At 44.6% G+C, this 15,699-nt stretch overlaps 3 protein-coding genes across 4 annotated transcripts; 2 read left to right on the forward strand and 1 right to left on the reverse strand.

Annotated features, from left to right (window-relative positions):
• Positions 1-1,103: 1,103 nt before the first annotated feature.
• ush1ga (Usher syndrome 1Ga (autosomal recessive)) lies at positions 1,104-7,443 on the forward strand. 2 transcript variants are annotated; one of them, XM_041957613.1, is made up of 4 exons: positions 1,104-1,294; positions 4,638-5,091; positions 5,480-6,276; positions 6,629-7,443. In XM_041957613.1, exons 1-4 carry the CDS (start codon positions 1,131-1,133, stop codon positions 6,630-6,632), a joined length of 1,419 nt encoding a protein of 472 aa, XP_041813547.1. In that variant the 5' UTR covers positions 1,104-1,130; the 3' UTR covers positions 6,633-7,443. The 2 variants fall into 2 exon arrangements, with proteins under 2 accessions (XP_041813547.1, XP_041813546.1); XM_041957612.1 differs by lacking the exon at positions 6,629-7,443 and having other exon boundaries at positions 5,480-6,280.
• Positions 7,444-8,700: 1,257 nt separating this feature from the next.
• Positions 8,701-12,635, forward strand: LOC121621395 (tripartite motif-containing protein 16-like). Its single transcript, XM_041957846.1, has 6 exons — positions 8,701-9,298; positions 9,424-9,519; positions 9,639-9,872; positions 10,122-10,293; positions 11,439-11,513; positions 12,093-12,635. Exons 1-6 carry the CDS (start codon positions 8,894-8,896, stop codon positions 12,626-12,628), a joined length of 1,518 nt encoding a protein of 505 aa, XP_041813780.1. The 5' UTR covers positions 8,701-8,893; the 3' UTR covers positions 12,629-12,635.
• Positions 12,636-13,130: 495 nt separating this feature from the next.
• amn (amnion associated transmembrane protein) lies at positions 13,131-15,696 on the reverse strand. Its single transcript, XM_041956447.1, is given in 3 exon segments — positions 13,131-14,604; positions 14,606-14,688; positions 15,598-15,696. Coding segments are annotated over 3 exon segments (1,656 nt in total).
• Positions 15,697-15,699: the final 3 nt, after the last annotated feature.

Here is a 15,699-nt window from a genome sequence, read left to right on the forward strand (position 1 = left end):
ACTGTTTTTATTGCAAAACTCCACATCGCTGATGAAATCCTTCTTTGTCTGCACTTGTGTCTCTTCACACATCCTGCTAGTAATGGAGAGTTTAAAGAGAACAATGGTTTACTCAAAAGAACGTGGAAAAACAATGACGCCAGAGTCGCTCCGCTTCTTCCCCATGTGTCAATCACAAAGAGACATCACACTGCTGTATCCTCATATCATTTCCTTCTAGTTTATACAGTTTATACGGTGCAATGGATGATTTTATTTTTCTCATGAACAAGTTTGACGGAACAAAGGAGGGTTTTTAGAAATTTCATCTACCACGTCAACCCAAGTGAAGTGTGTGGAAATATTATTTAAATCGTGCATTGACTTAATATACAAAATACCTTTGCTTGCTCCATATATGACTTTACCACAGCAGCACATCTGCACATCAGTTAAGTGAGATGCAGATCTTGTTTTTGGTCTTTTGTATTGCCTGCAGCCAAAAAGGGTAGATTACACGCATGGCAAGCGAGCTGCATTAGCTTGCCACTTTATTAGGCACACCTAATAGGCACAACTAATACAGCCTAATACATCAGTCCTGCAATATGCTACATTTATGATGGTTGTGATGTCCAGTCTTGTGCTAAATGAGGATTTATTGCAGGATTAGTTTTGGTTTGGTGTACCTAATAAACTGGCAAAGGAGTGTATATCAGCATAGCAAGTTATTTCTGAGAGCCCCAGGCAGGAGATTAAACATAAATAGCCCAGGAAAGTTAAATTCACACCCGCTGAAGTGCCAATTTGTTATATGAATTAGGACATCAGTAAACGGCAAAATGTTTTGGTTTGGTTTGGGCTACCCGGACTTACAGTTTGCTTATTTATTTGGGATTTGTCGTTTGGGGACCACAGACGGGTCCCCGGTCTGTGATGGACCACCTCGGCCACCGGGAGCACTGTTACGCACACGGTGCGCGTCTCGGCGTCCCTGGAAACCACCGCCGCGCTCTGCCTGGCTGCGGCTGGCTGTGGGAGAACGGCCGGAGGAAGTGGCGCATCAGCCGGTCTTCATCGCCGCGCGACGACGATGACGGTGGTGCTGTTGAAACGGAATGGAGACGAGCAGGGTGGATTAATTCTGCGCCATGAATGACAGGTACCACAAGGCGGCCCGGGACGGCTACCTGGACCTGCTGAAGGAGGCGACTCGGAAGGACCTGAACGCGCCGGATGAGGATGGCATGACACCGACGTTATGGGCTGCTTATCACGGCAACCTGGAGGCTCTGCGGCTCATCGTGGCGAGGGGGTGCGTACAGAGCTTTGGCTGCTTTATGACTCAGTATGGCGTGTTAACTTACTTATCTATCTGCAGCCATTCGTGTTGGATAACGAAACATATTTCACAATTTTCTCCTGTTATTCCAACAATTTCCAGGGTCAGTTTAGGCAGAATAAGGTTAAAGATAATAAAATGAAATATAATGTCAATATTTGAATTACTTAAGGGCACGTTGAGCCGCACAAAGTCCAACTACTTAAGTAACAATACACCACTAACAATGTAGGTCACCAAGTAGAGAGTTTTAACATACCCAGAGGAGAGGGCAGGTCATGGCCTTGTAATAACCCCAGGCTTTGCTCCCGGCCAGCAGGAGCACCTTTAACCAAATAACCTGCTTTCTGATTATTTATATCTCCATGTTGAGCTGAAGAACCACCATATAACCACCATATATGGAGGCCTATATCCACTTTTTTGGGGGGCAGGGTATTTATTTGCTGCATATGTTCTATGTTTTAGAACGACATGAAGCTTTGTGAGCTAAACTCATTGTTAAAACTCCCTGAGCATCGTCTGAGAGTCACATCCCATGATTGTTGCCAGCATCGTCATAGCAGCAGATCCCTGCCGTGCCATTTGACATGATGACACTGTTCAAGGTATACTGATGAGAGGTGCACATCACTTGAAAGCACCCAAACATGGGTGAGACAGAGTTGGCCCATAAAAATACTTTAAAGACAATATTATGCACAAAATATAACTAAATAAATCAATCAATAAATCATGCCTGCTTATGTTAAAAGAGCATTTCATTACTTTGCTTTCATAGATTATTATGGAGGGGCACCATAGCCCATCATGACATAAAAGAATAATTTACAATATTAATGTATCATTAACTTGTTGCTTATTAGCATTCATATTAGTAGCATATTGACTCTTTATTAGTCATTATAACCATTTCTGAATGCCTTATTCTAGGGGTTGTGGTTATTAACAATTAAGGTTTGGTTATTAAGAGTGTAATTCATGTAAAACAACTTCCCCTGCATTAGTTCTTAGTTAATGGCCTAGCAGTTGTAGAATATGGTCATGTTAAATAAAGCATTCGTAAGTGACTAACAAAGAGCCAGTGTGGTATTAATGAGCATGCTAATAAGCAATGAGTTCATGATGAATATGTCTACCTTAATATAAAGTGTTACCAAACTGTTAAATGAACAGTGGAAAGCATCTTTTTAGGAGGCTGCAACATGGTATGAAAGCTGGCCTTGGTTCAGCAAAGTGAGCAAATGTGATTTTCTATTCATGGGCAGTCGGGACAGGGAAGCACACAAGAGCCCATTCCTCATCTTTTCTGGCTGACCTGGTTTGCTTGTCAGCCAGAAAAAGACAAAACAGGCCCAATGGGAATCTGCTTAATTGGACAAAATTTGTGAGAGATTTTACCGTAAAAGCGAGGTAACATCGTTCATCAGAGTTTAGTTTACTGAATGCAAAAACCGAGGAACAGTTTCCTCAAAACACACAGACAACAGGGCAACAATGCCTTCCAGCGCCACGTGATAACACAAAATTCACCATTTCCCACGGAATAAGTATAAACAAGGCTTCGGAGGCCTCCGGCTGCCAAGGACATATTCCTCCACTGATGGCAGAAAACATAAACTCCTGATTGACAAGAGGTACTAAAGTTAAACATTAATAGCCGCCATAATGTTTCACAGAGGCACCAAACTCGTGAGACCCGGGGATATAATGAAGGCACGTTTGATTCTGCGTGACAGTTTCATGGGAAAGATGCACCGGGCGGCCTGCCGTAGCATAAAGCTGTCACAGGAAGAGGGGACACAAACAGCCCATAATGTGATAAACAACAGAGGAGGGATAAGTGGGCAGACCTGTCCCCACTGCGGTCAGCCTTTTATTAGGACAGACATAAATTATGACACGTAAAGCTATCGTGCTGGATGTTCTCTTCCTGGAACAAGCATATTGTATGATCTGAACGTGATAAATACTTCATCCCCAAAATAAAAACTGAACGCAGCTAATTGCTGTTTGTCTTTTGACTTGAATTTATTGCATTTCAGGTAGTAACAGTGGCACTGAAGTTCCTTTTCATTCCTCTGTTGTTTTATGTTCATCATGCTGATAACCCTACGTTTGAACTCGATCAACCCTTCATCCTAAACCTGCCTTTTCTCTCTGTTTTAAACCCAATCCTGTCCACACTGAAAGAGACGGGGGCTGCAATCAGAGTGGGACTTTGCTAATCGCTGCCCAGGTCGGGTCTGGAGGATCTGACACACATTCACTGTGAAAACCTCACAACGCAATCCATCAATAATACATTTGCACTTCGTCGGTGGCTTCACGTCCGTCGCATCAAATATTCAGCAGTCTGTGCGTGGCTATGTTGGAAGATGGGGACAAGATAGTTCAGTAAACATGTAAATTCAGGGTGTCTGACACCAATCATAGGACCCCAAAGCGAAAGAATAAAGGACGGATTTTTAAGTTGAAACTGCATTATCAGTATTTAGTTCTGGTGGCCACAAATAAGCCGCATATCATGAATAAATCCTGTTTTTCTTTTAACCTTATTGATTATCAGTGAGATGCTTAACAGAATACTAGTTTGACGAACATTTGCATAAGGAGCAAACAAGCGAGCTTTCATAGGCTTCCATGTCTGGGTTATGATGGGATGGGAAAGCAAGAAAAGGCCCACACACATCTGTCCACCACATCCTCCAATCAGCTGTAATACTGTATGTTTTGACTCAAGGAATCCAGCGTGACGTCTCCAGCCGTGCGCAGTGGTGCTTTTTGAGTCAGCTGCTATCTGTTCGGCCTCCCCTGAAACTGGATACAGGTAGTGTAGCAGTGGTGCTGGCAAGCCTGTGGTCATATTACAAACCAGCAGCAACAGTGCAGCACATGCAGAGGTAACCCTCAGGTCGTGAACTGTCAGCCAGGGCTAAATGTTGCTGATGTTGTTAGTTATGGCCCCTGCGTGATAGTAAAGCTTTTGAAGGTTAAATGAATCCTATTTGCCGATTGGTCAAAGTCTTTAAAAATGTGTGGCCTTCAGAGGCTCTGTGGTTGGTTTTCTGAAAAAAGCAATATGGTGTTTAGACCGTAAATGATTAAATAAGGCCCTTTAACAACCCACGGATGGCAGGTCAGTGCTGACAACATAATCAAAAATCACATGCTTACTCATGAGTGAGTCATCTAAACAGAGGACCAAAGAGAAAACCTGTATCTGTAACCCCTCTGACAGTCTGAGCAAGAAATGAAAATATTTGTTAATAGGTTACATAAAGGCTGTTTCTAACATCTTTCTTATGGCCCACAGAGGAGACCCTGACAAGTGTGACATATGGGGGAACACGCCACTCCACCTGGCAGCTGCCAATGGTCACCACAACTGCCTCTTCTTCCTGGTGTCTTTCGGTGCCAACATATGGTGCCTGGACAACGACTACCACACCCCGTTGGACATGGCCGCCACAAAGAATCACATGGACTGCGTCCGCTACCTGGATTCCATCGCCGCCAAGCAGACAGCCCTCAACACGAAGCTGGTCAGCAAGCTCAAGGACCGGGCGTTTCGCGAAGCTGAGCGGCGGATCAAAGAGTGCGTGAAGATGCAGAAGAAACACCACAAACGCATGGAGAGGAAGTTCCATAAGGACGCCTCTGAGGCGTCTGCGTCCGACGTCATGAGCTTTTCCAGCTACACCAGCAGCTCTCTTAGCCACAAGCTGCGCAACTTAAATGCAGCCACCGTCAGTGTGCCATATTCTCAGGTCAGGGTGCTTTATTTGTCTGTTCGTAAAGGTCCAAGTTTGTTTGACCATTTTTGCGTGGTCAAAACTGCATAACGTGTCAAGACTAAGCTAAATGCTAATGTGGTTACGCTGACAATTCTAGCAAGCAGGTATCATTTTTACCATGTTCACCATCTCAGTTTAGCATGTTAGCATACTAGCATGTGCTAATTAGCACTAACCACAAATTACAACCGAGGTTGCAAGAATGTTGCATTTGATCACAATCCAAAACATATTGGACAAATAGAAGTAAAATAAAAGTTTGTCCATCTCAAAGCATTTAAAAGTCAGTAGAAGTGTTTGCAAAGTCGAACCCTTTCAGTCCTGATTGTGTCTCATTGCTGTGTTATTCATGTCCTGCTAGGCTACCCTTCATGCCACGAACCGAGGGAAGACAAAGATTCAGAAGAAGCTCGAGAAGAGGAAGCAAGGAGACGGGACCTTTAAAATCTACGAGGATGGGAGGAAGAGTGTCCGCTCCCTGTCTGGCCTCCAGCTGGGCAACGATGTCATGTTTGTCAAACAGGGGACTTACGTCAACCCGAAGGACCGCGGCCGCCGAAACATTCGCGACATGTTCCCCACAGACAATTACGATGTCATTTCACGTGCCATGAGCGAGCCGGACCTCCACGGGCCCGATGTGGACTACTCTGAGATCAGCACCGATTCAGGACATGATTCTCTGTTCAACCGGCCCGGTCTTGGCACCATGGTTTTTAGGAGGAACTATGTGAGTGGGGGGATGTTTGACCTCGGTGCTCGGGATGAGGCCAGCGTGGACCGGTCAGGCAATAACGTGCGTTTGCGCAGTCGGCTGCGGCAATACCCGAGTCTAGACGAAGACAGCATCGGCAGTGCACGCAGCCTGCAGGAGAGGAACGTGGATGAGCTGCCGTGGGAGGAAGTCGAATTAGGGCTGGACGATGACGACGAGCCGGACACGAGCCCTCTGGAGGTCTTCCTCGCCACACAGAGCATGAGCGAGTTTTTCTCCATCTTCAAGAGGGAGAAGATCGACCTTGAGGCACTGTTGCTGTGCTCTGACCACGACCTTAAGAGCATCCATATCCCCTTAGGACCAAGGAAGAAGATCTTAGATGCCTGTAAGAGACGGCTGGAGACCATAGAGGATCCGGACTGCATCGAGGACTCAGAACTGTGAGTGATGAGTCGGTTCATCGACATAAGCAGTAGGTTTGGCCAGTGCAATGGAAAACCTATTATACCATAGCAGAAAAAGAGGGTGCAACGAGATGATGTTATCAAAAAAGCACCAGTCAAACCTCAAATTGTGAAAAGAAAAGTGGAAAATATGACAGAAAGGTGTCATTTCTGTTTATTTCATGTATTAATGTGAGGAAGCTGCTTCTTCAACCTTTTCTGATTCCATACTTCAAAATGTGCATAAAAATATGTGGTGAAGCGAGGAAGTATTTGGATATATATTGTTTGTTGTGTCATCTTCAGTTACAAACACAGCGTCTCCTCTTGCCTTCGCTCTGTCCTGCAGATAATAGAAGTCGTTGTAGCCGAGCCCCCCCTGCCGTGTGTTCATCCAGCCTTAAAGGTCAGCGGAGCATTGTGGAGTGAATGTCATGTACAGACAGCGAGGACTTAATGATTTACCTCTCCTGGTACCTCAGTGGCAACAAAGCAGAAAGGACACTGTCAAGATGAATATGTCAAGCAAGGAGAGTCGCGCGAGATAAATTCATAACAGGATTCTTTTACAGAGTCTCGTTAGCCTCAGGAGGATGGTTGAAAATAACTCTGCGCTCTGGTTGGTCTGAGTCTGCTGTGCTGCATGGTTTAACAAACTGAAAGTCGGTTATCAGTGTGCATTGCGGTGCAATGTCATTGCATGTCATGTGACATAGTTAACAGAGAGCTGATTGTGATTTATGTGTCCCCTGAGCGTGTTTTGCCCCTGTGGGGTAAATCCTCCCACCTCATGTGCCTGCATTGCTTGTGCCTGTGCATTTGCTTAAAAGACTCTTCTTGTCATCTTTGACACTAACTTCATATTAACTTCATTATAAACTGGATCGATTACTGTTTCCTTACTCATATTTGATCTCTGTACATGTTTACATACAGCAAACCACGTCAGTCCAAGTGTGGCTTACTGGCAATGCAGGCCAACTCTGTCATTGAGATTACTGTTTTGATTTACTGTAGTATCGTAAACCATGTGAAAACACAGTATCTTTAGATAATAATTTATGATATATATATATATACAATAGTTCTGCATTTTGCACGTTCAGTCATTTCACTAGGAGAATTATAGACCTTTATATATCACACATGTCAGTCTTGACAATATGGCAGTCTTCCAACTGTATCTTGAGCATTTTTTTTTTAAATGTATCTGCACATGTTTACTAACTTTTTAACGTTTTAGGTGGATTTTAAATAAAAAATGCTAATGTTTTTAATGCTGTGAATGACTTTACTAATGCATGCGTGTACTTTGCTCTCCTTACAGCACTCCACTCGCTGTATTTCAGAGCAGAGTTGCTCAAACTGAAGATATGCAGAGTATATTTCTGTCAAATTGGAGGCGCTACTAATGACTTGAAGAAACATTTACATCCTAGGAATGCACGCGCTGGATTTAGGATAATATGTTTAAATTGCGGCCAGCTTTGTCCGGCCTAAAACAAAGAGTAAAGATTTGCACAGAAGGCTTCAGAACATAATGTCAAAAGACAAGAATGTAGTTGAACAAATATGAAATAAAATTTGTTCTTTTAGCCTTTTTAAATACTAAAAAAATTAGTATAGAGTTTGGTTAGTAGCAAGTTAAAAAATTTAGAGGGGATTTTCTACTGGGACAATCCGGCCTCTGTTCCTAAAGCCCCAGTTTAAAGTAAATTAACTACTCGCTCATCAGTGTACCAAACATGTAAATCGATTCCTACTTATGTAATGTGTAAAATGCACTGTTATAGTCGTGTGTTATGATACAGTTTTTACAGATCAGTGAACATCCCGTCTCCGTCGTTGCCTGTTTATAAAGACATCATTCCCGCCTGGACTTTGGTGTGTGCGTCTGTGTGTGAGCGCGACAGAGAGAGTGGAAAATGCTTGTTTTGCCATCTCCCATCCATTGTGATAATCCCCTCATGCTGCTCACACACAAAACACGAGCATCATCCTTTCCTCCGTGCTGCATGACATGAAGTCAGGAAGCTGTACTGTAGATAAATGCCGCTGTCTGGAAGCCCCTTGCTGTTACATAACATTGTTATCAGAAGGAAACACAGAGTTGAATTCTCCCTCATGACTCTTTTAGCAGCACTGAATTGTCCACATACTGATATTATACATAGACTACACTGATATTTGATTAAAATAACCCAAACACCACTGTTTTCTTTTCACCACTATTGCTGAAAAAAACCCAACTTTGCCAGAGAATATTACGTCAAAGAGCACGCCAGGTCATTAACTTTGACAGAATGAAGAAGAGGATGTTCATCGCCCTCCCTCTCTTAATACACTCGTCATTTCCTTCCCTCATCTGTGTAATCTGCTGTGTCTCAAGCTTGGTGAGGTTGGATACAGAGCAAAGGGAAGTGTAAACCAGGGGAGGGCTGAAGAAGGCGAATTCTTCTGCAGGCTGAGTACAAAATACTTTAGGCGTGGTTTTTAATTCCTCCCTCATGCACTCTGAGGGTCTCAGAAAAGACAGGAAAAAGCAGCCGTAAGTGAGTAGACCGCCTAAAGCTCAGGCAAACCAGGTTTCAGGTGACTGGAGGGACATTCAAACATGGCAACTATCAGCAGCAACAATGGGGAGAACCAGAAGGAGAGTCAGCTCAACACAGACATAAAGGAGGAACAGAGGGAGCCTTCCCCGGAGACGCTGCTCCCACAGGATGTGTTATGTGACTCCTGCATAGACGGCCCCAGCAAGGCCCTGAAATCCTGCCTGACCTGCCTGGTTTCTTACTGCGAGGCCCACCTCAGACCCCACCTGGAGAGCGCCAAGTTTCAAAACCACCGTCTGGTGGATCCCCGCCACGACGTCGACTGTCGAACCTGCGACGTTCACCGGCTCCCTCTTGAGCGCTTCTGCCTGACGGACGACTGCTGTGTGTGTCTGGACTGCGAGAACCAGGAGCACGGAGGGCACACGACTGCATCTGTGGGGGAGGCGCGCACGCAGATGGAGGTCTGATAACACATGTAAATATTATGAAATGAATGTATTTTTCGTCTATATTTACATTTTTTAGGCCGTGTCAGACGGGCTTACGCAGCATCTGTTGCAGTTGTGTTTGTGATGATTGTTTGTAGGCTGAGCTGCAGAAGAAGGAAGAGGAGATCAGTCAGAGTGCATCAGCAGCTGAGAAAGCAATCGCAAAGCTGCAGAGCAACAATGATTTAATTAAGGTATGCAAATATTACGCCGTAACACATTTTTTTGTACATCAATTTAATGCACAACAAGAGTTTCAATGTTTTTTTTCTCATTTCATGCAGTTTTTTCTCTGTCCTCTCTGGCCCTTCAGTCCTCAGTGCAGGAGGTTTGTGTTATTGTTGAGCAGCAGTTCGCTAGGCTGCAGACAGCCGCCGAGGAGGCCAGAAAAGGGGCGGTGGAGGTGCTGGAAGGGGAGCAGAGACAGGCCCTCAGACAGGCGGAGGGCATCCAGGCACATCTGGTGCAGAGGAGAACGGAGCTGATGAAAACTTTGGCTCAAATGAACAAACTTTCCAAGAGCAAGTCTGATGTTGACTTCCTGCAGGTACGAAGTTTATCACACATTTAAACACAGACCTGCTCCGATCTGGGATTAGCACAGGATGTTCTCTGCAGACAAAGAGTTTATTTTGGATGCCGGTGTGTTGACAGACTACACAGAACAGGCATTAAGGCATTTTAGCTATTTCACTGAGGAAAGTTCTGGGTCAGAGAAAAGGAGCTGCGTGTTATTTAACAGCTTTATTGGCATCATAACACTTGCTACATGTTGCTTTTGTTTTGCTTGTTCCAGGAGTTCTCAGAGTGGAAGAAAGGAGCGGCGGATGTGCGTCTGCCTACTGCGAACATCAACCGCATGGACCATCTAACCTCGTACGTCCAAGTAGTGACGGATGCAACGCAGGAGCTGTGTGACCTGATCCTCGGCTCCTACAGGGAAAAGCTGAACCTGGCTTGGAAAAGCAGTGAGTGTGTATCATGTTGTATACTTCACCTTGCATCGTTCTGGCTCCTCATGGAGAAAATATCTGCAATATTTCAGCAGCAATTTCACAGATTGCCATGAAGTTTAGTACATGCATTCATGGTTCCCAAGTGATAAATCCTATTGATCTCCTGACTTTTCCTCTAGCGCCACCATGAGGTTCACGTTTGTGGTTTTGAGAGAATTTGCTCAAAATCTATTGGATGGATTGTCCTGAAATCTCCAAAACTAAAAGCAGTCCCAGCCTCAGCTTTTTGTTTCATGCTTATTAGAAAACGTTAGCATGCTAACATGCTAAACTGATGATGAACAAAGTAAATATCATACCTGCTCAGCATCAGCTTGTTAGCATGTTGATGTGAGCCTGTTAGTAGCCTGCAGTCCAGGGGCCAGTTCATGAGCCAACATTAATAATATTAATCAGATAAAATGAATAAACACTAAAAGGCTCATAACTTGTGTTTCTTTGAAATCCTTTATTTTCAAATTTACTCATTAACTTATTCACAACAATTATTTAGTACAATGGTTAACACTCAGCCTGTATGAAAGATAAATCAGACATTTACTGAATGTAATAGCTGCATTAACTGCAGCTTATTATAAATGCTTTGGCAACATTTGAAAGAGCTTATACAACATTAAACATACAGCTGGAACCTCTTCCATCATGCAATCACTAAAATGTTCAAGTGATTCATAAACACAAAGCATAAACTGCTCCTACCAGGGACAGAATGAACAGAATGTTTAAGCTCTTTTAGTGTGAAACACACATTTATTGAACAGGAATTATCTAAATTTCTGGATAACATTTGCTCCTCTTCAGCTAATTGTCTTCCTCTGCACAATGCACCGTCTGATCCCACTGCACCTTATGTGTCCCTCTGTACAGCCCTGACCAACTGGTATTAACAAACACACAAAAATCCCAGAGTGAATCAATTTACTTAACTAGAAAATGGCCATAAGTTGATTATCACTGCTGTAGACTCTTGTTATTGTCTTGTTGTTCAATCTTCCTTATCTGTCCTTTCTAAACTTTTCTATTATATTCAGTGCATTTTAAAAATCCTCTGGTCTTACTAAAATACTGCATCATCTCTGTGCAAAATGCTAAACTAGGTACTAAATCACCAATGCCAGAACCTCAGCCTTCATCTCAGCCTGATCCTGGGACCCGGGAGGACTTTTTGAAATGTAATTATGATTTTCAGTATATTATGTTTTCTGTTTTCTGTTTGTCAAACTGCACCTTTTCATTTAGCGTACAACCCTGGACTCTGTGTGAAAACTTTAATAAAACAGAATGTGATCATTTGCTAATCCTTTTCGACACACACCCAATTGAAAACAGTACAAAGACAATATATTTAATCTTTTACTTCATAACCTTCATTGATTTTTGTAAATAACTGCTTATTCTGAATTTCCTGTTTCAAACAAGTTGGGACAGGAGCAACTAAAGACTGGGAAAGTTGCGAAATGCTCCAAAAACACCTGTTTGGATCATTCCACAGGTGAACAGGTTGATTGGTAACAGGTGATAGCATCATGATTGGGTATGAAAGGAGCATCCTGAAAAGGCTCAGTCGTTCACAAGTGAGGATGGAGCGAGGTTCACGACTTTGTGAACACATGACTCTATAAAGTATGTTAGTACATGGACTCAGGAACACTGTTTGCAAATGATGGTTTTTATATAGGTTTTACACAGCCAACTTTCTGAATTGGGGTTGTATACAGTTTTTATAAGCCATATTTCCTTCTGTATTATAGACACAAAGAGTTTGACCTTTGACCCGGACACCATCCATCATTTCCTTCGTGTGATGGACAACAACAGAAAGCTGACCAACACCAGCCCCTGGCAGCACAGCTACCCGGACCACCCTGATCGCTTCGAGTACTGGCGTCAAGCAATGACCGTGGAGAGCCTTTACCAGGGGAGGCACTACATCGAAGCAGAGCTGAGCGGGGAGGGGGCACATGTAGGAGTCACGTACAAGAGCATCGATCGTAAAGGAGAGCAGAGCACCAGCTGCATCACGGGGAACGACTTCTCCTGGTGCGTGGGAAGGAACAGCCGAGGTTTCTTCGCCTGGCATGCTGCTGTGGAGGTGCCCCTGGAGGTCACTGACATCCACAGAGTCGGCTTATATGTTGACTTTGAACAAGGCTCTGTGTCTTTTTATGATGTAACTGGCGCTATGAGGCTGCTCCACAAGTACACCACTGGTTTCATAGAGCCGTTATATGTTACAGCCTGGCTGTCAAAGAAAGACAATGCAATCTCTCTGGCTGATGCAAAATGATGCATCTTCCAGTGTTTTACTGACAAATGATCATCTGCCTTCACTGTGAGCTTATAAAAAAAACAGTGCGTTGTAAATGTTTGGTGAGCTTATCTAAAAAGATGCATAAAGTTTTGGTACATGTGGGGGGTTTTTTTTACGTCATGAAGGTTAGATTTACTGCCATCTAGTGGTAGCTGTGCAGCACGAACGTACGAAAGCCACCAGCAGCAGGTGTGTTGGAATTTACTGCAGCTTTATTGCAACTTTACTGCTCTTGAATGTGATATAAATGAGGGAAAAAGTACACAGATGTCTGCCAGCAATTCCTTTATTTGTAATACAGGTCCATTTTGTCATCAACGCTTCAGTGTCTCAGTATTTTTACGAGTTTATTTACTTTGCTGAATTATTATAAAGCTATCAGGAGGATTTATTGGTTATGATGGGTCTGTAAAATCATCAGTTTAATACAAAAGTAGGTATACTTTGGAATTAAATTAAATCGTGATGTTAACTGCAGTCAGGCGATAAACTCAGATTCATTCTCATCATAAACTGGATTTACAAAGTACACCCCTGTCTGAGTCAAGGAGATTGAATTATTTGTTTCAGTCCCATACAGAGCGGGGATTTCAGGCAGCATGGTGGGTTTGTCGAACATGGGATTGTCATAGCCGTGGTCAAGAGACCCGCTGAGCTCTACAGCATCACTGCTCCTCTTCAGCGACGGCAGCTGTGGCACTCGAACGACCCCCTTATGGATCAGGACGACCACGACGACAACGAGTGCAATCATGATTATAACTCCAAACACAACTCCAACCACCATCCCAGCAGTGCCTCCGGATTGGTCGCTGCTGCTCCCAGACGAGGCCTGAAATTCAGCTCCAGCGATCCCCAGGCTGGAGCCGTGAGTGCGGGCATCCCTCACGATGTCCCAGGCCAGGGCCTCTGACTGTGCTCCCTCCTCTCCGTCCAGGATAACCACCTGGATCTCAGGTGAGGTACAAAGAGGGATGATCCCCATCAACCGTTGCGGCTTGAAGACTTTGCTCATGCCCAGCCGAATGGATCTGTATTGCGGCAGGATGAGAAACAGGTGATGGATTCTTTGCCTGTAAGTCTGCAGGTTGAAACCAGCAGCACTGTGGATGGTGACAATGGCACCACAGATATTACAGCAGTGTCCTGCAGGGAGGAGAGGCTTCCCACAGCTGGGAGAGGCGCATGTGACAGTGCCACAGATCCGCTGGTGGTGCACAGTATTCCCACAGTCACATCCAGATGCGTCCCCGCAGCCCCCTTCTCCCACAGCCACAGGAGAGGATCCGTGAAACTGCAGTCGGCCCGAGCGCGAGCTGAGATACTGGGAGAACTCATCTCTGCTGTCAAACGTCTTCCCCAGCACGGACACAGATTTGACAGGGATACTTGTCTGACTGGAGCTGGTGTCCACCCTGAAGGAGGAGCGCTCTCTGAAAACCACATCGTCATACCGGCACGGGACGCTCTCCTCGTGGACTGAGAACAAGAGGTTTCCACGTTGCAGGTCATCCAGAGTCGCAGCCGCCTGCCACAGGGCTGGATCAAACCACTGAAGAGACTCTGAATCTTTGAACCGGGTCGTGACGCCCGCTCCGCAGCTCGGATCTGGTCTGCTCGCTGCGTAAAACCCAGCTCCTGAATTCAGGATGAACTCTCCGTCGAGTGGCAGCCTCATCTCCCGCACAGCATGTGTGGTCTCCACGAACACGGACACGTGTCTCCCGGCTGAAAACTCAGCCGCGTCGCTGCCACACGGAACAGCTCCTGTGTCCCAGTTGGTCTCATTCTCGTAGTTGGTGTCGGGAATCCACCGCTTGTACAGAGCGCTCGCTGCCCCGACGAGGCAGACGAGAAGGAGCACGTCTGGTGTTTTCAGCATCCTCAATATTTATGACAGACTGACAGAACATTAGGTGAACTTTGTGTCCAACCTTGTGACTAACAAGCGCAGCTTACCAGTAAAACTGATGAGCTATGAACCACATTAACCTGCTCAAGCAGGTGATCTGTAAAAGATTGACGAAGATTTTATCCTTTTTATGTTTTTTTCCCCATTTCTTGAACACATTTTCTCAGTTTTCAATAGTTCAGTGGTTATCCAGATGTGGGCCTCCTCCTCCTCATATCTCTTCTAGCCAGATAAACCAACAGAGATGTCAACTGAGTGTATTATAAATAAGTCTAAATAAATGACCAGGCATTCACTGCAGATTTGCAGGGACAATTTATCTAAAAGGACAACTTTTGGACAGACATATGAGCTTCTTTTGCCCGTCAGGTGCTCTGGAGTCTGCCTGTAGACTTTGCAGAGGTTTCCATTATAGGAGCTGTTATCTATAACGATCCATCAGGAAGGCTGTTAAACTTTTATTCAAGTTTCGCACAGTGACATTCAGATGCCTAGTAATTCAGCTCTTGACCTATTAAAATGAATAAGAAATCCAGTTAATTTACAGACACAAATGGAATTAAATGTGAATTTTAACAACTCTAAAACGTTTATCAGAGCCAAACAACTCAAGGTCAAGATTATGGCCTGTTTGCCATTAAAGCAGTTAAAATGTAGTTTTAAAAAGAAATACCCACGTCTGAATTTAAATCATCTTCTTTTGCTGTTGGTTTTATAACCGCTTCTCATGATCAGGAGGCAAACTGTCATTTATTGGATTTTCAAATGTGTCAAGTCAGCAGGACCAAAACTTTACTCAGCAAAGATCTCCAAATACGGCAGGAGGCCAGTCCTGCTTCTTGGAACAGGCAGCTGGACTCTATATGCATAACAAACACACGCACACGTCCTCCTTGAACCTGAATTGCCCCCCGAGGCGGGGGCCGCGGCTGCTGTTACAGGTGTTTATGGAGAATAACAGTAAAATGCCTCTGGACTGTGATGGAGGAGGACTGTGACGCGAGAGGAACTAATCAGCTCCGATTGACCGCACCTGTTTGTCTTTATTTACGCCACCTTGTGCAGCGCGCCAGCTCTCCGTGCAGTCACACCTGCAGAGAGAGGAACGCTGCTCCACTTCACCTCCTTTCATCGC

This window comes from Chelmon rostratus, chromosome 17 (assembly GCF_017976325.1).
Source record: "Chelmon rostratus isolate fCheRos1 chromosome 17, fCheRos1.pri, whole genome shotgun sequence".
Classification (NCBI taxonomy): Eukaryota; Metazoa; Chordata; class Actinopteri; order Chaetodontiformes; family Chaetodontidae; genus Chelmon; species Chelmon rostratus.